Below are 25568 nucleotides of genomic sequence, written 5' to 3' on the forward strand. Positions count from 1 at the left end.
TTTTCTGCAAGGCTGCGTGTAATGGTGATGTTGACATAAATTATGTCCCATGACAAATACATGGTTACAATGACACCCATGCCTGTTACTGGATTAACCATTAAATACAATATGGATATAAAGACTTCAACGTTAAAGCCTGTTAAATCAATACCACCGACATATTACCAAACATTAAAATGATTTCCCTCCAATAATCAAACCACCATTGGTAGAATTCCATACGCGAACCTCATTGATTTCTCTCGCAACCACAATGAACACTGGCAACTTGCATCTGATTAAACAACACTGTTGACTGACAGGTATTTGTTTCCTACCCGTGCAAGGAGCTTATAATGAATGTGCTAATTGGTGCTGAGCGTTCAGCTCCTCACATTGCTTGTCATGCAGCAGAAGGATTCGTGTCTGTGTCGTGGTAAATAATTCAGTTGGTTGATGTGCTGATCTGCGTCACACAGCTCTTGTTTGAATGTATCGATCTCTGTAGTGTTGATATACCACAGTGAAAGGACAGGTAGAACAGTGCCAGGCCCTTCATACAGGTAGACAGGAATACCGACATGGCGACGTTCATGGTGGCAACCTTGGTACTCGTTGTTGCTGTGGTCGTTATTCTGTCCCATGGCACCGGTGCCGAAAACGTACCGCCAACAATAGGTACGTATATTCTTTAAACGTTTATGGCTATATCACATGTACATATATTATCATCACCAATGAAGCACGTATATGTGTGTAGAAACCGGGTACTAGAGACACTATAATGAGTTTATAAGTCTTGTTTAAACACAGTACCATGATGGGTCATGTGTCAACCGAGGATTTTGCTGTATTGGAAACATGAAGAATCATGCTGAATAGTACTGAAGATGCATGCTGTGGTGACATGTCACAGTACGTACATAGAACACCGGGTAAACAACATGGACGCAGGGCAACATTACAGAGCAGGCAAAGGTGTGTTCTCATAAAACCCACTGAAGGAGTTAAAATGCTGAAAAGCGAAACATTGTGTAGGCAGTGCCGTTCCTATGAAAATGTCAAGGTAATCAGGGCCGGTATTAACAAAATTGGGACACATTATTTTTGCAACAGTTCTGTAAATACACTCAGATCCGCTGACAGGAACCATTCCATATTTCGGCATGCATCAGGGATTGGTTAACGATTCATTGATCAAGTATATCTATTTCTTCTGTAAACACTATTGATACCATCGATTCATTGAAGATGGAGTCACTATTTCAGCAGTTTGTGTTGGCATTGCTACAATTATTTCTGAGCCATATCTCTTTTTCTGAAAGCTTTCAAATACATGCCTATAAAATATCTAAGTATATACTCTTTGTAACAACCTGAGAAGTAAATCATTAACACAGATCGACATTTTGGGGAATATTGTATAAAACAATGCAGTTTAAATGTTACAAAATCGTTTTAATTACTTCAATTCTTTAAACCTTAGTCCTATGGTAACTCACCAAATGATGCGGGGTGGGATGGAGTTGGGTGGGTTAGGCTAGGGTGGGGTGATAAGGGAACAGAAACCTAAACTCTCCCGGAAAATGCTTGAAAACTTGAAACATTAATGGACTGTTGACTGTAACGACCTTATTTTTGAAGTCTTTTGCGTGTAGTCGAGGACGTCCATGACAATGCAGTCGGAACATATAGCTGTAACATTCTCATGCAGTCTCGTGCAATATTCACTCACTTATTGACAAATTAGTAAGGGTGAAACGAGGTTTGCAGATTATCGAGACTTGCTGAATGTGCTCGAATACATGTCATCGGTAAGTATGCCCTTGAGAATTTTTCAAATTACTGCAACATTTGCAGTTTAATTTCAAATTCATTTGTATGCACACATACGTTTATATAGAGTTTTACATACCAATTAATAAGCAATTGAGTTGAATGATGGTGACACCGGGAGGACCAAACACGCTTACCTTCCTCACGACACCAGGTGTCACCACTATTTTCAGTGGACAATACAGCAACTTTGCCCTGTATATCTTTATGTAAAATCTAACGACAGAAGATGACGGAGTTTCATATTTACGTCGGTTAACAACCTGTAACTTCTTAATGCAAATTGTTTGTGATCGGGTCGACTCAATCGGGTCAAATCTATTCCTTTTTGCAAACACCAGGAGTCATCACTGATTTTTAAACGGTCGTAGAATTTTCACACTCTTTTGCCTAAGGAGTCTGTTTCCTCAGATATGTTATGGTTGTTGATATTTAAGACAATGGCTGACCGTAAACATGTTGGGTAGTGTAGTGGTTAAAGCGTTTGCTAGTCACACCGACGCCACGGTTTCAATTTCACGTATCGGAACAAACCATGCTCCTCATTTCTGCTTCCCCCACCGTGACATTACTGAAACATTAGCTAGAAGCGACATAAAAGCGAAGTTAGTCACTCACATTTTCTTCTGGAAGTCGAAGCCACACCCACATAATCGCCGAAAAACTTCCATTACTGACCCGTGAAGGTCCCGGGGTAGAATAGGCCTTCAGCAACCCATGCTTGCCATAGAAGGCGACTCAGCTTGTCGTAAGAGGCGACTAACGGGATCAGGTAGTCAGGCTCGCTGACTTGGTTGACACATGTCATCGGTTCTCAATTGCGCAGATCGATGCTCATGTTGTTGATCACTGGATTGTCTGATCCAGACTCGATTATTTACAGACCGCCGCCATATAGCTGGAATATTGCTGAGTGCGGCGTAAAACTCAACTCACTCACTCACTCACTCACTTCCATTACTGTCGGGACCCGTGAAGGTCCCAGGGTAGAATAGGCCTCCAGAAATCCATGCTTGCCATAAAAGGCGACTAAGCTTGCCGTTACGGGATCGGGTGGTCAGGCTCGCTGACTTGACCAATTGAGTAGATCGATGCTCATGTTGTTGATCACTGGATTGTCTGGTCAAGACTCGATTATTAACAGACCGCCGCCACATAGCTGGAATATTGCTGAGTGCGGCGTAAAAGTAAATTCACTCACTCACCTTCTGTTGAAGCAGGCATGGGTGGCCCTGTCGCCGAAGGCGCCACCATTGTCTGTCCAGATTTGCTTCCAACCCCTACCCTCGTGACGTTTTTCATTTCATTACCAAAGTGGAAAATGTGTGAGACCTTCATCATTGTGTATTGGGTTTCCACACCAAGGTGACACACTGATAAAAGTGGAATATTAGTCGGGTACTAATATATAACATAACATAGCCAAACATAACTGAACACAACATGACGTGATATGATTTCGGATGCTTCCTGTAATTCAGGACATCTGTACCCATTTTACGAACACCTGGTGTCATCGCTGATTTTCAGTGGTCCATTCATGCAATATTCACGGCTGCTATATCCTTTTCCACAAATGAAATCTGTTTAATCTTAAATAAATTCTGAGTATTCTCTCATATTGACCACTTTTTATCACGTCGTTCTAACGGCATTTGTATCTCTGGACTGTATCATATTTGTTGATAAATAACTTCATACTAGGCCGACACGCTAACTATGGCCAACTTCAGTCCTTTTCATTTATGCGACGAAACACAGATGTTAAAGTTCGGGCTGCAATAAAAAAGGAATAAAAAACATCTGCACCAAATTCTCTCTATAGGATTCTTACACTTTGTGACGATCGTTACGAGCGAACTATTTTTGTTTGTACAGAGAGCGTAATGAAGCTGAAAATATATTTGTCTTTGTCAAGAGACACTTCAGATAAGACATCTCACTGCTAATTGGGTTAATGGCATGTACAAGGTTCTAGCATGTTTATAATAACATGACGCAAATGGATATCTGTCTTTGCGCTCGTGTTGATCACGATATTTTCTAATTCTTCTCATGCTTCTGTAACGCAGTGTGACATGCTGTTATAGTGATGTGGACTAACATGACATGTCCATTTTTAATATATCTCGCACCGTATGAGTCAGTTACTACATGTGTTACTGCACATTGTGAAGAATATTAAATGCTCCTGGTGATCAGTGCTGCCAGATATGTAACAGTGATAACCAGCTGATGCTGACGCTACGGGAGGAACGCGCGACGTATTACATGGAATTTTTTGGAAACAGTGAGCTGAATTTGTACCAGCACTGATTGTACTTCAGCTGTGCGCGGGCGTGTAAGCGTTAGGCGACAAGATAATCTGTGATTCATGTATTTCGCAATATCTTTGCAACTTTGTTGAAACACATGTAGGGTTTTACCGATAGCCTAATATTCAAAATTAGGGCTAATCTTTTATCAGCCATGGTCTGCTGATCCTGTTACAACCAAGTGACACAATTCTGCGTAGCGTAATACCTCGCCTTAGTTAGATAAATTCCCCGAGCTCTCAGTGTCCTCATGCAATGGTGCCGTAGTGCCACAGCGCGTCATGCTGTGTCATCGTGATGTCATGTCATCGTGTCGTCCTGCCGAATTCTTGAAGAGACTCTGAAACATGAATCGCCTCGTGTTTCACTAACAATATATAAATATCCTCTGGTATTGGCTATCACAAATATGAGTTGGGAACTAAACCAACATCCGCCCCTGAATACAAACTGGTCGGACCCGTGTGAGGAATAACTGGCTCTGTAACACTCACGTCCACGTTTATGTGATGTATTTTGCGCCGTGTGTTAGTTTGCTGATATTGATTTGTCGATGTAAGCTACTCTTGCCGTTGTAATTGTGACTGTTAATGGTTCTGTTAAGACCTTACTCAACCTCCTTCCTCGTCTCCTTTCTGACCGGAAGCTGAGCCGCTCCAGTATTGACCAAGTGGTTGAAAAACGGTTGTATTGTTTGCTTAAATAAGCAGCGGCCATTAGTGATGTTTATAGACTGTGGAGGAACTGCGTCTCGCATTGATTTGTTGCACTTCCACCCAATCAGAGATAAATGAAACTCATTTGAATAAAGATTACATTAACTATTGATATTGCAAATGTCATCAATTCATGTGCTAGGCTGTCAACTATCTTTTGCTTTGTATAAAGTATGTTGCTAGTTATACCGGTGTGTGATGTACGTGAGCTAACATCCAGTTTTGTAACCCGTCCACGAAGGGCTGGGAGGGGCAATTCTCCGGGCGAATGGGTAATGAGGTGCCCCCGGGTACCCGTCTCGATACCCGGACCCATTATGATCATGTGACTAAACAATGCAATATCTTATTCTTGTCCAGTGACGGGACAAAATGGTTCCACCTGTGCTGGTCATTAGGAGGCGTCCCATTACATCGGGCGATCAGGCTCGTTGATTCTGTTGCCGGCGGGAATATTGATCACTGTATTGTCCAGTTCAGAAACCATCATTGACAAGTATCCGCTGCGCGGAGTGTTTAACAGCAAACACATCCAATATTCGTCACTCTTAGTGTACATATCGTCTTGTTGTCAGCTTCATTATTAACCTCCACATCCTCTACGACAGTTGGAGTAGCCTTGTGGTTAAAGCGTTCGCTCGTCACGCCGAAGACACAGATTCGACACTATTTTGGCGTAAAAATAACCTCACTCAGTAACGACAGTGCGACAGCTTAATCAACTGCAGAATAGAGAAATAACAACCTATCATTCGTTGCCATTTAAACCAGGTAACGCAGGCAGCTCAGATTACACAAACATATGTTACAGGTCTACAACAAACAATGTTTGCAGTTGATTACTACATATAATTTGTTAGTGCCCTACATTCATGATTATGGCAAATATATTTGCAAAACGTTTTTTCCTGACTAATCAGATGGTATCACACAGAAGGAAACGATATTACCATTTGCACTGTTAATATTGCATTCTCTTTACAGAACTATTCAACAGTTTGTTATTGCCCCCGAGACATTCCGTTTCAGCAAAGATATCCTGTCTAGCATCTGACGTCATTCTTCTCTTGAGTATGACATCATATTCTTGTTTTGTAGTTGATATTCGATATCATTCATTTTTATGCTTGACATTCAGTATCATTCTTGTTTTGTGGTTGTTATCCAATGTTATGGTTGACATCCGAAAACATTTCTTTTTTGCGGTTGATATGTGCCATTATTCTTATTCCGTGGTAGGCGTGGGATATTCTTCTTTTTAGTCTGACACAGGATATCGTTTGTGTTATGTTGTTGACAGCTGATAACATTCTTGTTTTGTGGTTGGTATAAAATATTATTCTTGTTTTGGGGTTAACATCCGATAACATGCTTGTTTTATGGTTCACATCCGATACCACTCTTGTTTCGTGGTTGACATCCCATACCACTCTTGTTTCGTGGTTGACATCCCATACCACTCTTGTTTCGTGGTTGACATCCCATACCACTCTTGTTTCGTGGTTGACATCCCATACCACTCTTGTTTCGTGGTTGACATCCCATACCACTCTTGTTTCGTGGTTGACATCCCATACCACTCTTGTTTCGTGGTTGACATCCCAAACCACTCTTGTTTCGTGGTTGACATCCCATACCACTCTTGTTTCGTGGTTGACATCCCATACCACTCTTGTTTCGTGGTTGACATCCCATACCACTCTTGTTTCGTGGTTGACATCCCATACCACTCTTGTTTCGTGGTTGACATCCCATACCACTCTTGTTTCGTGGTTGACATCCCATACCACTCTTGTTTCGCGGTTGACATCCCATACCACTCTTGTTTCGTGGTTGACATCCCATACCACTCTTGTTTCGTGGTTGACATCCCATACCATTGTTATCTTATAACATTCTTGTTTTGTGGTTGGTATCTGATATTAGTCTTATTCAGTGATTGGCATGAAATATTCTTTTTAGACTGACATAGGATATCATTCCTGTTTTGTTGCTGACATCTAATGACATTCTTGTTTAGTTGTTGCCATGTGATGACATTGTAGTTTACATGTGATATCATTTTGCGACATCATTAAGTGACATGTGATGTTATGTTTATTTAGTTATGTATGGGCATTGTGGTTAAGAGGCTGGGTTGAATTGCCCTTGTTGAACAGCTTTTACGCTGTGTCACGCTCGTAACTTTACAGTTGTGGAAGGTGCATACTCCAGCTTACGTGATTGTACTTTACATGTTTTACATTCGTATTTTCTAGACAGGTCGCACCATGCTTGTTTGACAATGCGAGTTTGATTTTGCTGTAATTGAATTACATATTCAGAGCGGCGCATTAGAGTAGGTTCTGGGTGCCAAGTGAGTCCCCGTTCCATATTTGCATGTTGAGTTGAAGACGTACTGTGTTTTCTCTAAAATGAATGGTCCAACCAGTTATTCAAAAATGCACAGAAACAAATATTATTTTCTTCGCCGGCCATATTAAATAGGCGAGGAAATGAATTCATTGTTCAAGCATTTGTGTGAACATAGCCTCGTTTTCCTTAATGAAACGGCATTTATTGTGGTGATATAGACCATTCTTGTATAAGGATGCTTTCTATTTACTGGAGACTCCTCAAGGCGCTGAAGACTCGATCAAAGTGCCATTATTTGAACAAATACTCCAATATTTGTTCAAGGCCAGATGACGGTTCTGGACCGGAAGCGCTGCTCCTTCGCCACGGCGAGTCGACTAATGACGCTGATTTTATACGTGCAAATACGGTTGTCAACGTACATTAAAGATGGATCTGATTTCACTGTTTGCTCCAATCTGAACCCAATATTCCGTCGTGCACAGGGAAACTTTCCGGTTATCATTAGCATCGTCAGAAGCATGGTTTCATCGATGTGGCAATCAGTCGAACGGCCAGGATGACATGTCAAAATCCTATTATATGGATGTTAACCTGTCACTTGACATGTTGCGAAGTTCGCGACCTTCCTCGCAGGAGAATTCCTTGCGCGTTCAAGTACAAACGAAAAATGTTTCTAGAACATTAAAACTGTTTTCTGGCACAAAAGAAATATATTTCCTCAACTTTTGCCATTACAAGCAGCGAATTCTATTTAATTCAAGATGAAAAAAGGACGTTTTCATTAGTTTTAAAGAAGTCAGCAATCTCCTTAGGAGGAGGGCTAGCCTAGTGGTTACAGCGTTTGCTCGTCACACCGAAGATCCGGATTCGATTCTCCATGTGGGTACAAATGTCAAGCCCATATTTTGAGTCCCAAGCTGGATGGTATTGCTGGAAAAGTGATAAAGGCGGCATAAAACTATCCTCACTCACTCAGATGTGTAGCCCTTTATACAAAGCATTTTCTGGTTTGGCGGGTAATCGAGACTGGTTATTCTCTTGCGCTTGTATTTGCATATGCTCATTCTTGCAATACATAAGCGTTGTCCTGTGAACGGCGATAATCTTGCTAACAAGTTAGACTTTCGTTACCTCCTTATTGAAGTCATTTGTTCAACGCAATGAGGTTTTTCATTTGTTTCTAATGAATCATGAACATAACAATTTCTGTATACTTGCGGTTTGAAATGGTTCTTGCAGATCCATATCCGTTTTTAGTTTTGGTTGATGTATGGAGTTATTGATTTCTGTAACGGTTGATATATGAGATCCCTACAAGTGCATTGTATTTACGATACGAGAGTCTGACAAGGGTTCCGTGAAGTCAGAAGAAAGAAAACCATAAACGCCAAACTGATAACCTTGATAGAGTGTTACGTCATGACCTTCTGTAACACCCGATGTATGTTAACAGTGGTGTTTGGATTAAGGTGACAATGACGTATGTTCTACGTCAGCAATCGCAAGGGTTATGTATTTTTATGTAATAGTTTTAGTCCTCGCGGTTTTCATGTATATGATTGCTACAAAAATTCATGCTCAAGGAAATCCCGATGCGAAAATTTGCGTATAGCTCGCCAAAACAGCTCTACGCACGGTTAAATATAATCCTCAAGTTAAAGCGCACCCTCGATACTCTTGATTTCAGGCGAGAATTGAAAGTGGAATGTGCATAGGCTGACAGAGTTGACAAGGGGATGAGGGATGGAATACGGTGAATGTTATTTCATATTCATGCACCTGGATGTGTAAGACACCACAGCGAAATGATGCAGGTTGACTACTTTCATGAAAATCCGTGCAGATCCGGGTTAGAATTGATCTTCAGTAACCCATGTTTGTCGTAAGACGCGACTAATGGGATTGGGTAAGTCGGTCTCGTTGCCACGTGTCATCTGTCCACAAATTGCGCAGATAGATGCTCATGCTGTTAACCACTGGATTTCTGGTCTTTACAGCCGCCGCCAAAAGTTGGAATATTGCTGAGTGCAGCGTAAAACCTAAACTCATTCACTCACTTTCTTGACACCCACGAGCACAGAAATGATGCAGACAAATGAAGACACACGCGTACGGTCGAAGCAAAAATTATGGATTATCTCTATGCGATTCTGCCGTTCCTATGACAATTGTCTCGCCGATCTAGAGTTGCATTCACCTGGATAACAAGTATTTTTGGTATTTTGTACATTTTATATTTACAGTTGTCTTGCAATAAGGGAGTATGGGTTATAAGTTGAAACATTTTCCAGCAAAATCAAAGCCAGGACACGCCAGAAAGGGGCCTCATATGTTGTACTCTTTAGGGAAAATGAGCCAGGACTGACGCGACATGCAACCGCTTGGCTATTCTGGGTTGACTACCTATGATCAAGTTTTACACCGCTTTTAGCAATATTCCAAAAACTAGCTTCACACATTGTACCCATGTGAGTTAATCAAACCTAGGCCATCGAGTGACGTCTGTACACCTTAACCACTAGGCTACCACACCACCCACATGTATTTATAATTCGATGTGTGTTACACCTATGTGAGCCTATGTTGAGTTGCATAGTTGGAAACACCATTTTGTTGCCTCCCCATTTCGAACTGATATATATTTTCTGCAAGTACATTCCCGCGATTATCATGCCAACAATGTGTGGCATCCATGTGCACATCCACACCAACTTGAAACGCAAATATGTCAAACTTCCATTTAATCCTCATTTCCAATATACTATAAATATGAACTTGTTCAAAAATCATTCCTTTGTAGATAAAACCATTGAACCGCCTCCATGGGTTTAAGTTTGTCATTTGCAGCGCCTTGATCACTATGACAACGTCACGTTTGAGTCAACCATCGATAAACATCTGAAATGTCACCTCATCATTGTTTGAGGTTTTCGTCTTTTTGTGCGGGCAAATGAGATGTAAATGATCACTTGAAATAGATCCATCCATCTTGAATGTAAGCTACAGCTGGTCGATAGATTATGAGGGCAAGGATTTTCATTCTGCAAATAGTGACTTCATTCCACCCAAAGATCCAAAGATCTATATGAACTAAATGCTTCATCGTCTACTCAACACAAGAGGGCGTGGATATAGAGGCACACGTTTTGGATTTTGTTTAGTGTAACAGATTCTGTATTCGTTTGCTTCGGGTAGTCTACTACTCATAATTAAGTACCTATTCATCACAGCTGGTTGCGATTTTATCGTTGTCATGTGGCGAGATCATCCCTGTATTACAATGCCATGTAGGGCAGGACATGCTTACCGTTTTTCTGACACCTGAGTCCCATCCACAAAGCGTTCGCAACTTTGCGACAAGTCGTAACTATATCGTTTACGTAGACTTACGGGTGTCGTAGCGCTTTGTGGATCGGCACCCTAGTTTCAAATTCAATAGAATTTGATGCCGAGACTGTCAAACGTCATAAGTCAACGTTTGTGACGCTGATACTATCATTGCTCACGGGATGGACACACTTACAAACACACGCTACCAGGTATCCATGTTGAACATACATGCAAAAGTAACAAATTTTCGTCTTAAAACAGTTGACACTTCGAAACGCTCTGTGACTACATCAGAACCTGTATCTCCCTATAATTTTTTATTGCCCCCTAGCTTCAAGTCATATTTTGCGGAAATTCTTGGAAGGACAATCAACACGTCAACAAATGGGGGTAACTCGAAGGTTAACAAGTCTTTAGGCACAATCTTCAATATGTCAAGGTTGTACCTGAGAGTGTGTTCATCTTCGAGTCAAACTGTTAGTACTTCTCCGAAAATATTTTCATATATTAAATATTAAAAAACAATATTAGTGACAAAATCCTTTCCACACACACACAAGAAATATCTGCTAAAAGTATTTTCTACAATCCACTCTTCATCGCGCACTCTTTGTTGTGAATCATTATCACATTGTAAAGATACCAGATGCAAATACAAAGGGTAAACAATTGTTCATCCCCAAAATACTGGAACATGTGATATAATTCAAAATACGTAATTGCAGCGGATATCGTTTTTTAAGAGAGAATGTAACTTAAAAATTAGAGAAGTAGTAAAAAGCGGTTACAAAATTGAACAAATGGCTGACATGACGTTGACGTCGTAGATACCGTACTTGTTTATATACAGCAATCAACACATTTCTATTCCGCAATACATCTAGTACTCGGGCTATACAAGATACCTAAAGGCAAACAAATGAAATCTGACACTTTACATAAGTCACGTATTTACTAGGCTGAAAGGGGTCGACTAAAATCTGGAAACTTAAATTTACGATATCCGTTTTAAATGCATCGTCATATAAAAAATTCGTTCGCCTTCTTTAATCTTGACTTCAAGAGAGGCATGGGTGTGTAGTTTCTTTTGGCTGCCCGTGTGCTTGAAATGCAACTAAAGAAGGATTATATACATCGGTAAACAATATGCACTGAAACATAGATAATACGGCTAATGGTCAAGTATCCGACCCTTTCTTGAGGATGTCCGACATGATCAGAACCCGGCGTATTTTCAATAAAGACTGTCACAGGCTGAGTGCGGTGAGTAATTTTCTATGTTTGACTCCAATGAACGTCTGTCGAGTTTTATTGGTTACTACTAAATACTGTAGATATTCCCCGTTATCTTCAAGGATGGGGATAAAATATCACCATTCACATGCTGAAGACAATATAAGTTGTTCATTGGTCACGAAGGGACTATGGGTAGAGGTACTTTCGATGTCTGTTTATGTTTAAAGGCAAGGGGCACATAAACCATGGTCTCTGGGGGACAAGTGAACAACATATTTATCTTACCGAACACCTCAATATTAATTTTGAACTACTTAAAGCATGGGTATCGGATCGTACACTTCAACCAACCTGTGTGAATCAAACGATTCGAATCTTGCATCTTGTGTTTGTTCCTGTAGGTATTGTCTTAATAAAGTCGCCGCGATGTATTTCCCCTTCTTAATATTCACAGGGACTTCATTTGAACGTTTTGTCAAAATTTATTTATTGGAAAGAGAGTCAAATGTTAAGGTAGCCATCACCAGATTAAGCGGACACAAGAAAAACGCATTTAGAGTTATCTAACCACCATCTATTTAATTTCTAAAATATCGGTAATTTGCGTGCATCATGCGTCAGTTACTGTTGCTCGAAATAAGAAAAAGTAACTACCACGAAGTACCGAATGAGCTGTTGTTGGCAGCCGGGTGTATTGCAATGCACATCGCTTGTACACGGGCTACATTAAATATAGTAGAAGAGTGCTCAGCCAATCAGACGACATTTATGGATAACAACTTTTTTTATTTCATGAGTATATATATATATGTATCTGCAAAGTTCGTATCTGCCTCAGAAATAATTGTTACCCATTGAGACAGATCTTCTTGTTCATGGACTCAGGTGTATTGAAATAACGTGGTATGGATACGTGAGTTATAATGTAATAACTTGGTATAGATACTTGAGTTATAATGTAATAATGAGGAGTGGGTACATGAGTTAAATTGTTACAACGTGTTATGGATACATATATTATTGTAACATGGTATGGATCCAGGAATTATAAGAAGTGATATGTATACATCTTGTGTTCAAATTATACATAATGGGTATCTTTCAGTTAGTGCAGCTGTTTCAACAAGCATCTCTAGCAATATAGAATTAAACCAAAGTCGGATAGCAGAAAGTTTGAATATGAATATTCAAATATAGAAAAAAAAATAATATACACAACAACTATGCACGATTAGAAAATTTGAGGTTAACCCCGGTAACCTCTTTCTTGGCATTATGTTTAAGGTTAACATGTCTCACAACGTGACACAATGTTCTCCCATACAATGCATGTCTTACCGTGTTTGTTGTATGTCTTTCAGTTGTCATCCTGGATGAAGTCATAGAGAAACAAAACGACAAGATTCCTGATATACTGGACCGGTTCAACAGACAGGACAACCCGACAGTTACATTCCAGCTCGTAAACTCGCAAAACAATGACTCACTTGGCACATTAGATAAAGGTAGGTATTACATAGTCTATAATTTTATTGAGCCAGGACTCTCCCTGCACATGACATATAGGTAGCTACTACATAGTCTAAAGGCTAATTGAGTCAGGAATCTCCCTGCACACTAGACGTAGGTAGGTACTACATAGTCTACAGGGTAATTGAGTCAGGAATCTCCCTGCACACTACACATAGGTGGGTACTACATAGTCTAAAGGCTTATTGAGTCAGCACTCTCCCCGCACACTGGACATAGGTTGTTATCTACAGTCTTATGCATCAAGCCTGATTCTTATGGTAAAGTAGGTAAATGTTGGTACCGCCTAATATAAGTCGTATCAAAGGGTTCTCTCTAGGTAAACTAGACAAATGTTGGTACCACCTAATATACAGTCTGGTCCAGCAGTACTCTCTAGGTACTAGATAAAGGTTGGTACCACCTAACATAAACTCTCGTCCACCAGTACTTTCATGGTAAAGTAGATAAAGTTTGGTACCACCTAATAAAAACTCTCGTCCAGCAGAATTCTCTGGGTAAACTAGACAAAGGTTGGTACCGCCTAATATACAGTCCGGTCCAGCAGTACTCTCTATGTAAACTAGCTAAAGGTTGGTACCACCTAATATAAACTCTCGCCCGGCTGAACTCACTAGATAAATTAGATAAAGGTTGCTACCACTTAATATCCAATCGCGTCCAGCAGAATTCTCTAGGTGAACTAGACAAAGGTTGGTACCACCTATAATACTGTCGCATCCAGTAGAATTCTTTAGAGAAAGGTTGGTATCACCTAATATACTGTTGCATCCAGCAGAATTCTCTAGGTGAACTAGACGAAGGTAGGTACCACCTAATGTACGCTTGCATACAGCAGAACTCTGTAAGTAAACTAGATAAATGTTGGTACCACCTAATATACAATCACATCCAGCAGTACTCTCTAGGTAAACTAGATAAATGTTGGTACCACCTAATATACAATCACATTCAGCAGTACTCTCTAGGTATACTAAATAAAGGCTTATCTTGTAATGCCCGTGTATTACCCTGGACTACTGCATTGTAGACCAGGTTATAGAGTTAGGTACCATACAGTTTGCCCGATTCATTAAATATACTCTAATATCTTTAACATCTGTATATACTAACATTTGATATCTTTGTTATGAATCATTTCCAGTTACATATATGCAGTATATCATAAGAAATATCGAGGTTGTTGAGACTGAATGAAGTCCTTTTTTATTCAACGAATCCGAACCGCTCGATTAACGTTATAACCTGAGGAAATTTGATAAGAAGAGATTTATCTGGGGTTTTCCTATTGTAACCTATCCTTGTGCTAAGAGTGCGTTTGGCAATATGGCGCGATCAACCTACCTGGTCACGTGTTGAAATGTCATGTAATGTCAATGTATTACCCCGGGACTGCTGCATGCAGGACCAGATTATAGACGAACCAGCCAATATTCTGATATTCAAGCAGTTCCTAGAACAGATAATTGTGTCCTAGTCCCGAGCTCCTGCCGCATAGCCTATAATTAGATTCTTAGATAAAACATGCAAATAAACCATTATGATGCAAAATATATAGTCTAATGGTATACAATTTCTGCTATTAGTAAACATCATTTTCTTAAAAACGAAAATCGTTCAACTTCCTGGGCATGTTAACATCCGCGATAAATTCGACGTTACAAACGATGATCGACTTGGGATTCAAACTTCCAACCTTGGCTGACATAAACACATTGTTCAACTTATAATACTAAACTAATAATGTGTTTCCACGAACATTTAAATGTTTTTCTCATAGTCAAATGCAACTCTGTGAAACGCATATTTTTGTTCCTGTACTCGTCTTTATCCCAGTACCTGGCCCTGAAAGCCTTCAGAGGCCATCTGATGACTACATTGGTTATACACTTACACAAATGTTTTAGATTTTATCATCCAAGATCTGATTGCTCATTATATTTTCGCGGTGAGTTATGATGTCCTTGGGGAGCCCCACACGGCAGTGACGGCACGACTTGTAATTAATAACATAATGATTTCGCTTCTACGAACCATGGCTTTTGAAGTAATTTTTGCATTTCATACAAATGAAATATCTCGCGTTTGGATCAGCCATATGTGACTCTAATGGAGCGAATGCATATGTATTGCAGGCGCCCCAGCTGCACTAGTGACTACCCTCCAGTATTAATAGCTGACCACAAAAGGCTTTAGAAAGATCATACATTTATGTTAAATAAATGTTCAATTACCCAGTGTATTGTATTTCCATTCTCTGGCAATAACTGATCTGGGCATTCTAGTAACTATTCCATGCCAAGAATTAAAATTGCTGTGTGTGTCATACAGAATGTCGTTCTGTTGTTTCACGTGATTTTCAAATCTATTCAGCTCTTTAGATCAAGCCTGTTTCTGAGCACAGTCAATTTGGAGTTTACTTGTATTAATGTTGAAGCTAGGCCTACTGGATAGAAATGTCTGATTATTTAATGCGCATGCATTTATCTGCATGCACATTTGCAGAATGTCATTTAGAAAGCGGGCAAATTATCATATATGTTATATTTGGGATTACACATTCTTAGTAAAGGATAGATACTATTACTTTTTTGTGGTTGACTTTGTGTACTGGCGATTAGATTCACCCAACTGGTCGTAACTGATGTGCCATCACGTGGTGCATTATTAACGTACTGAACAGTTTCGTGATACTTATTATCTCTTGTCGTATGAAGATCGTTATATACAAATGTTAATTGCTCGTTTTGTTGCATTTCCATACTGATAGTTTTACAAGACCACTTAAGTATAATATATCTCCTGTCCAGTGACTTTTAAAAAGTTGTCCATACAGTAGACGGATCTGTCATATATTAGTATTCTATTCGTGTGATAGATGGTTGCTGGGGTAGAATATTGCTTCATGTTACAGGGAGGTGATGCAGTTGAAAGACAAGCACTGCGGGTTTGCTGAAGACAAATAAAGGAATTTGTTATAAAATAGCTCCTTTCATTGAGGTGTAACTGTCATTGTATTATCAGTTTGTGACAGAGTGAGGGACGGTGTGGTGGGTATCATCGATATAACATCCCCAAGTGTCGCGCCATTGATGAGGTCCTTTGCAAGCACACTCGGCATTGCCTACACCTCCATCGTCGACAGTTCCTACTACCGCTACTCTAGCGGGGACAGCAGCATACACTTCGAGGTGGAACCTACATCAGTCGAGTTGCTGCGTGTCGTCGCAGCCATTGTTCGCAAGGAGAATCTGAACAACGTTGCTATTGTCTATGATGAATCTTTCGGTAGGTTGACATGAAGCTGTGAGGTGTGTTATGGTGTTGTGTTCACTGGGAGTATTTCAGCCAGACTGTAGGAAGGGAGCGTGAGGTTGTAACCCAACAGTGCTGAAGTGATCTATAAACATAAGTATTACCTTCTTAAATTGTTTACCGAATCAACTTTTAAGCCTATTTTGGTTATAATTTGAATGTGTTTTCATTTTTTATGTTTGTTTTTTAATGTCATTTTTATATTTTTCATATAGGGGATAGTTTAAACACTCTTTCAGTTTTTTTATCACACTTGTACAAATGGAGAAAATGATACTCTGGACAAGAAGTGACAGATTGCTTGTCTCCTTGTAGACATCCAGAACACCCCCCGTCGAGTGCTGACAAATGTTCCGGCCCAGCATCTGTACGTCCGCCAGACGTCCGATCAAGAGGAAACCAAGAGGCAGCTGAAGATGCTGCAAGACATCGAGATCAAGAACATCTTCATCATCGCTAACGTTGACAATGCTGAAAAGTTCCTCGGCTCGGTGAGTTTCTAAGGACTCTTAACAGTAGCGAGGGGTAGTACCGGTTGTTCAAGCAGCGGCACATAAGAGTTCGATTCCGTTATTGTTAAGAGAGGCAAGTCCATAATTGGTGTCCACCTTCGTTTACTTATAATACTGTCATATGTCTACTGATCCTTTTGTCAAGAGAAGAGGTGACAGCCATTTGTAAAGATGGCTAGGGTGTAAATGACAGTTGATGGCTAAAGGAAGGTCTCGTCCCCATTTACATTCATCTTCTGCTTTACATATGAATGATAACCAGGCAAAAAACCGTTCTGTGTTTCAAGAACACAAAACCAACTTTGTGTAGTTGCAGCTGATCATCATATATACTCTGTGGCTGCCATATTCCAGCATTGAACTCTCGCCTGTCTCATTGGTAGTCACCACATTCAGATGATAGGACATTATCAAAGAACGAAGATACCTGCAAACTCTCATGTCCCGCAATGCTATGTGCAGATTCATGATTGGGAATCAGCCACAAACACAAGGATCGTGATGGAAATCTATAATTACACGGAATTGTATATACATCGTAATGTTGATGCTGTGGGAGTTCACAATGTCTGTGTTTCATTCCAGGCGGATAAGCTGGCGAACAGTAACTTTGACGTTAATTGGTTTGTATTGACAAAAGTGAGTTGTCCCATCAATTTCATCAGCGTTCACACCATATAGCCTATATAGTGTAACACTGTCAAGTGCAATCTTGTTTACTTGTGTCCATAACTGTTGCTGTAGGCCAGACTTGGGACTTACCATATGTACTGGCAGACATCACGCTAAATGATAACGCAATCATTCACAGTATCGAACTGATATGTTTCCATTTAGTGCGGTGTTTAGACAGACATTGCTTTTTAATTAGCAGGTTGAAACTCAGCGCAACAGGTACCATGTCACCAAATAGACATAACGTATTGCACTGCATCACATATAGTACAAGACAATACTGCAAGGCAGAACACGGAGCACAACATAGTGTTACACTTTCTTGCAGAGCAAAACACAACTGTACAATACATTGCTGCAGAGCAGAACACAGTGTATTACATAGCACTACGCAGTAACTGCTGTGGAGCAGGACGTAATCTTTAACATAGAACAGCACAGCACATTGCTGCAGAGCAGGACACAATTTATTACATCCTACCCTGTCCTGTCCTGTCCTGTCCTTGCATACCACAATGCATCACTACAGAACAGAATACAAACCATAACAGAACAGCGAACAACAAAAAACGACAAATGAACACCGCACATAACACAGAATATTTCACTTTCTGCTAATCATTATTTACACAGCGTAAAGCAAAGATAACTTTGAACTGGTATTTACCTTCAAAACACTAGCGAATAGAGTTGAAATTAAAGTTCCATTTTAAACAAGCGAAGAAACCTGTCATTAACTTCCAAGGTGTGGCAGCAGTATCGACTGGTGGGGTAGGGATTCTATTGTACCTCAGATCAGAAATCAATGCATTCAACAAAAGAGTCCAGATGTTCTACATTGACGTATTTGGTATCTACGGTGTTCAAACACAGGTTTAATTACCTATCCCGTCAATCATCAATACATCATGCAGAGCATGATGTATGCCTACACATAGTTTCCTCCTGCATTACCAAATGGCCTCAGACTACAGTTACGTCCTCCTTTGCTGCCTACGGTCACATGCCAGTCCATCCTGTTTATTACATTCGACTGTTCTTATTGCGTGTTGATCAACCTGTCACTTGTCACTTTACTGATAAGATATCGACCTGGAGCCACCATCTCAATTTTGTTGTATTACCTGTCAACAACGGTCACCGAAATTTTCGAACCGAAACACCCTGAACAGTCTTCAAACTGGGCAAATCATGGAAAGCTGGAATTCCATGTGCAGACTGTGGACCCAAATGTTGTAATAAAGTACAATAGCCTACCTTCTTTCAAACTATTACAAGTTGCCCTGAAAAAAATTAATACAGGCAGAACAGCCCATTTAAACAAAGCACTGTATTCTATTTTCCTTCCGAGTCGGAGGTCACATTAGGGTGCCACTAAATGCACTCATGCATACCATATGTAGAAGGTTACAATCGGCACACATGTACACGACATTCAGTGAAAACCTGGTCACCTGACTGCAGTTTCTGCATACCCCCTGCTGCCAGGTATACTTGTGTAGAATACATGTCAGGTCATAACTGCGTTTAAGCCTACCGCATGCACTAGAGGGTAGTCTTTTCCATCATGCTTATCACATGTGTTTGGAGGCCATACTGGCCTCAATGCATACAACGTTTGTCAGAAGGCCAATCCTGCCTCAATGTATACAACTTGTACAAGAAGGCCATACCTGCGTCAATGTATACAACATGCACATGAAGACCATACCTGCCTCAATGTATACAACTTGTACAAGAAGGTCATACCTGCCTCAGTGTATGCGACTTGTACAAGAAGGTCATCCCTACCTCAATGTATACAACTTGTGCACTGAATCGAGTCCATTTTGTGTCGTGCACCGTGGTATTGTTTTAACACTCACACGCTAATGTGCATCAACAGTCGTAAATGGCCATACATATGCAGCTGTTGACTGACATCTTCAACAAACAGCTTCAGCTCTCTCTTACAGGAAGCGGCTTTAGAAAACGTATTTCCCTTATCAAGCACCGTTACAAACGTATCGTACTCGGGTGTCGAGTTTAGGTATGATTAATAGTTTCATCATATGGCGAGGAAAGCAATGCTGCGGTTGGGCTTATAAATGTTTGCAGCCGCCAGAGGCCCTCATCATATATTATATCTGATCATCCACACAGAAGGCAAATTGACAAATGTCCCAAGACATGTTGAAATCCACTACATGTATAAATCAAGTTTTGGCTTGTGAATAAATGCTATTACAATGTATGCCACAAGTATTATAGATTGTGTATTCTCTGGGTTGTCGTGGGAAGTTTTCCATGCATTTTCATCTGTTTTAACAACATCACAGCGGGTACATCTTCTCACACAGAGTCCGGGCACTTGGGCTCTTAGCGTTTAGATTGCCATGTTTTTTCCGTTACTTTCACTATGCCTCACATTGACTGTAACGTTCTATAATTCCTAAATTTCGCTTCCCCCTTCACTACGCTATACTGTCACACACCCTCACAGCAAATTTCACCATGTCACATTACTTTCTCCAGCGTAAGTTTTATTGTTACCTTCACAGTGTCACCTATTTCCCGTTACCCTTTTCATGACAAACCTTCATCGTACCTGCACCGTCACACACATTCACTGTTACCTACACCATGAATTCTTTACCCGTTACCTTCACCATGACACACTTACATGTCTACCCTCAAAATGACACGCTTTCATTTTTACCCTCAGCATTACTCACTTTTACTGTTACCTTCACCATGACACACACTCATCGTTAACTTCTCGATGCTACACTTTCACTCTAACCGCCACAGTTGTGGCCTTACCAACTACCTTGACACTGTTACTGTTACAGGACTACACGCTTGTGTGTGGAGAGTGTCAAAAAGCAATAGTTGTAAACGAGATCGTTGCCAGTTCGGACTACCCTGCCGACAGCGCCTACTATGAGCAGTTCATGGATTCCAACAGAGCTTCCATGAAGGTATGGCGTCATATGTGTGTTCATGAATTGAAAGGATTAATTAGCTTCTTTGAAATAATATATTGTCTTCAGTGTAATTCTGCGATGATTCATGAGGTTGTTTGAGATGGTATATTAGTTATCGTGTAAAATTCGCTGCTTCACAAGTTATTTTGGAATGACATATTGTGAACAGGATAATATTACAATGATTCGTGAGTTTTTTTCCAATTATCAGTTACATACTTTGGACTATAACAAATGATATGTTTTAATTTTGAAATGCCTTCAGTGAGTTACATCAGCTATTGCAGACAGTGCATGGGACATGCAGTAGGTGATAAGGGGCTTTTTATATTTGAATGGCTTTTGGTGATTGACGTGTAGTCTATATTATGAGTGAGTTCTATATAGTTAGATAATATAACGTTCCTGATATGTTAAAGTGCGATATTCCAACTATCCATTCAGCCGATTCATTCTTGTTTAGTCAATTGTACTGCAATGAGTACCGGATAACCTGTTGGAGTGTGGTGCTTTTTCAACGATGATATTGCATCATGGCAGTTTGTACTTCCTCTAACACAATACCGATTGTGTCAACTGTATCACTGAAGTGATTCCTCTTGAAATATTTTCCTATTGATTGATTCAGTTCTTACACAAAATTCTATACGAAGTGGGAGACATGCTTGACAGTCAAATATTGTAAATGACATTGGGCAGAATATTCTGAACAGCAAATGAAAGTCGAGTTTCGAAAAATGTTTATGTCTTCTATATAAATAACTTTAACCAAAAACAGAGTTGCGTTTCTTTGCTGTTCAGTATACGTGCATCGTGGCAGATGAATCTCGATTCCAAGCTAACAGTGGACCCGAATCTTATCTTATAGACAAGGCGGTCAGGCTGGTTGACATGGGTAGGCTTGTGTCGTAGTACCTAGACGGAGTGGATCATTGCTCGTATAGTATTACATGGATAGCTTCTAACAGGTGTCTGGTACATGGCAGACACTATTGTACTGAGGCGTTTTAGCACACACCAAACATGGTAAGACAGTAACATGTTGTTTTTTCAGGTAGATGAAGCGCTCGTATATGACATTGGAATGATCACGAAGAAGGCTCTGTCCATGTTCCGTGACCTCCGCCCCATCACCTACTCCGACTGCTACAACGTCTCCGAGCCGAATGTCACAGACTTAGCACAAAGCCAGAACATCACTCAAGCTCTTAAAGAGGTATTGACGTCTTCATACAAGACGTTCGTAACTCAATAGTTCGTTCGTAGACACTGGTATATGCCCTGATTGGAAGATTGGTGCAGAGCCAGTCAGCAATTTCAATTCGGAGTGGAAAACGTAAAGTTCCCAGAGAGCTGAAAGTGAAAACATTCACTTCTCTTTTACAATAAATGCGTGTGACATTGTCTTGAACCTTATCCATATTTACCCTAACCAAACTCGAGACAAATGAGTGAGTGAGTGACAACGGTTTTTCGCTGCTTTTCTCAATATTCCAGCAATATTACGGCGGGGTACACCAGGAATGGATTTCACACGTTGTGCCCTTGTGGGGAAACGAACCATGGCCTTGGGAGTAACGGGCAGACACTTTAAAAATAGGCTACCCCACCGTCCCTCGAGACAAATGAGCCATTTGTGTACAAAAATGAACACTCTGCTTGAAGTATTTTGTCACTGAATAGCCGTAACACATTTCTTTGCGCGCAATAGTCAGACACGACTACCGTAGGGAGACACCCTTTCCTGGGTGTGGCGTTTCTGTAAACATGGGTTCGAATCCGGGTCGGCATCATATTCCACCCCCTGGTCTTACCAAACTGGAAACACCTTTTCACTTCATCTAGCTGGCGTTACTGGATGCTGTTGAAAGTGGCATTACCTCCAGGTCGCTCGCTCGCTCGCTCATCCAGTCACACACAATATCTGCATGGGGAGGATACACCTGTAAATCGTGGTTAATAATCTATACGCTATTGCAGGTACAATATGCAGTGGAATTGAGTAATTTGTAGGTTTTCCTGTGTTTACTTTGGACACATTTGCATATATGACAATGTTGTTTCGTCTAGATATCGTGGAATGGAGTGTTTGGGGCGTTGTCTCTTCAACAAGGCATTCTTCGCTACAACTTCTCTCTGAAAATCAACAAAATTGCCTTCGATGGAGGGGACGACAACAACAAGAACATGGTCAGTATGACAATAAATCATAGTCTGTTTATATGAGGACATTTAGGATATACAGTACACATGCACGCGTGTTTAGAGACAAGGAATTCATTAACTGATTTGGACAAAAAACGTACTTTTTATGCTAATATTGTGTGTTTGGAGAAAACATGCCGTATTAGCATGCCGCTAAATCAATTAATAATTCGATCTGATGTTGTCGATTACAGACAGTAGTTGGTAATACCTGATCCCGTCGCCAGTATGTACACTGGTTATCATCGGCAGGCCGTATTAATTTTATAGATGATGACCTTTGCTCCCTTGTACTCGTCAGGTCGGCAACTGGACGGAACAAACTGGCCTGTCCCTCAGTGTGGCGTCACTGACCACGTCCAGCACCAAGAGACACTACAGGGTCGTCACTGTCCCAGGCGTAAGTTACCATGACGATGAGTGAGTGAGTGAGTGAGTGAGTGAGTTAAATTCAACGAGCCTGATTCAAGACCACACTGATCCACACGGACCTAGGGCAGTTAGCCAGTTGAAGTTTCATGTTGCATCGACGTCATACATACATATATACATATACAGGTGAAAATACAGCCACATTGTTGACTAACACGCTGAGATCGGGTTGGGTATAACAAACTGCTTCCCTACGACAGACTTAAGGTAGTTAAAATAGAAAAATACGTTATAGCAATAAGACTTATTATACTGAACAGCAAAAGAAACGAAACTGTTTGTATCACGTTTTCAAACAGAAATATGAAAGCTTACTTTTGTGAGATTTCATTTTTTGGAAACTTGCGTTTTTTGGCTGTTCAGTATTGAAACATATCAGCAAATATATAATATGACTATATATGTTACAGATGCATCCGTTTGTGTACAAGGAAGGGGGCGAAAACGGCACTGAGCCCAAGTACTCTGGTTACTGCATTGAGCTGTTGGACAAGATTGCTGAACGGATGAGCTTCACATATGAGATATACGACAGCCCTGACGGCTTGGTCGGCTCCATGGCCTCTGATGGTAGCTGGAGTGGCCTCATCAATGAACTCATTCAAAAGGTGACAAATGGAAATGACGCATTGGTGTTTCCGTTAACTTGATGACCACACTCGTGAAACTTCGTAATTACAGGAGTTTTAGAGTATTATTGAACTCATTCAGAAGGTGTTTCCGTTAACTTTGAAGACTACACTCGTGAAACTTTGTAATTACTATAGGAGTTTTAGAGTATTATATTTTTGTCACATTGTTTCACTTGCATCTGTTCAAATTAAGATAGTGTATGGTAGACATTAAGACAATCTCACTGGCAGGGTCGAACTATGACCATTGTCTTGTAGTCTTTAGGCCCATGTGGCAATGGTACTATCCAGTAAGAACTGTGTAGGCATAATAAATAATTGGATATGGACACAAAACGTGCATACTGATTTTCACTATAGTGTATTCACAAAGGTCATATTCCTTATCCGTGCAATGGCTCGTTTTCATACAAAAGTTTTTTTCACACAGCTTTCCTGATTAACTGTTATCGCGATATTTCGTGATTCTACTTCATTTGGTGAAGATAATTTCTCTGTTAAAGCGTACCCACGTGGGGGCGTTGCGTATCCTTGTGGTTAAAGCATTCGCTCGCCTCAGGCCCGGGTTCAAGTCCGATGTGTGAAGCCCATGTCTTGTGTGTCCCGCTGTGGGATTGCTGGAATATTGCTAAACGTGGCGTCAAACTCATTTCACTCACTCACTCACACACTCAAGAGAGACATGTTTTCAAGGAGGATTCTCTCAGGCACGTTGTGCTGATTCCAAACTGATAGATCCTGTTTACAACATCTTAAGGCATGGTAACGACATGTTCAGATTCTGTAACGTCATTTTCAGTGTTATTTAAGAACCCTCCTGCCACTTTGCTCACAGAGGTCACATGGACATCTTTGAGGTAAAGAGATTGTACGATGGATGTACTCTGTGATGACATAAACAGTCTACGTGTGCTAAGGGCAATACTTCTCACGTTTACAGATTGCATTTCAAGCAAATACAATCCTTCAGGGCTTGGTATTCTGTTTAATGAAAACACACACGGTTGAATGTAGGTGAACATAGATAATGTATCCTGGTAATTCTGTTTATTTCTTCAGAGAGCTGAAATAGCCGTCGGTCCAATCTCAGTGATGGCAGAGCGGGAGAATGTGGTGGATTTCACTGTTCCCTATTATGATCTGGTAGGCTTGACTATCCTGATGAAGAAACCCAGCTTTGACTATTCCCTGGTCAAGTTCCTCAGCGTCCTGGACGAGGATGTATGGGGCTGCATCATCGGTGCCTTCTTCCTCTTCAGCATCCTCATCTGCGTCTTTGACAAACTCAGTCCCTTCAGCTACCAAAACAGCAAACAAGAATGGAATGGGGAGGGCCCCGAACCACGAGTGTTCTCCTTGAAGGAAGGAATCTGGTTCTGCATGATGTCATTGACGCCTCAGGGTAGGCAATGCTTTTTTATTACATAGTCTCTCTCGTCCCATATAGGTGCTGATTGTCTTCAGGGTGGTACCCTTGTGCCATAGAGTCATCCATTCAGGTATATAATCATAAATTTTACCTACGTAA

General features: G+C 40.6%; 1 protein-coding gene across 1 annotated transcript in view; it reads left to right on the plus strand.

The window, feature by feature from the left end:
* The first annotated feature begins 431 nt into the window (after nucleotides 1-431).
* The window catches only part of LOC137266177 (ionotropic receptor 25a-like), a 31055-nt gene continuing 5918 nt past the window's right edge, over nucleotides 432-25568 (plus strand). Inside the window, exons 1-11 of the mRNA XM_067801663.1 lie at nucleotides 432-660; nucleotides 13135-13278; nucleotides 16328-16591; nucleotides 16934-17109; nucleotides 17716-17769; nucleotides 20637-20765; nucleotides 21826-21987; nucleotides 22842-22961; nucleotides 23278-23376; nucleotides 23819-24016; nucleotides 25100-25442. Of these exons, the coding sequence (XP_067657764.1) occupies nucleotides 564-660; nucleotides 13135-13278; nucleotides 16328-16591; nucleotides 16934-17109; nucleotides 17716-17769; nucleotides 20637-20765; nucleotides 21826-21987; nucleotides 22842-22961; nucleotides 23278-23376; nucleotides 23819-24016; nucleotides 25100-25442 (1786 nt within the window). The 5' untranslated portion in view covers nucleotides 432-563. The remainder of the gene's footprint in view (nucleotides 661-13134; nucleotides 13279-16327; nucleotides 16592-16933; nucleotides 17110-17715; nucleotides 17770-20636; nucleotides 20766-21825; nucleotides 21988-22841; nucleotides 22962-23277; nucleotides 23377-23818; nucleotides 24017-25099; nucleotides 25443-25568) is intronic.

This window comes from Haliotis asinina, chromosome 15 (assembly GCF_037392515.1).
Source record: "Haliotis asinina isolate JCU_RB_2024 chromosome 15, JCU_Hal_asi_v2, whole genome shotgun sequence".
Lineage (NCBI taxonomy): Eukaryota > Metazoa > Mollusca > Gastropoda > Lepetellida > Haliotidae > Haliotis > Haliotis asinina.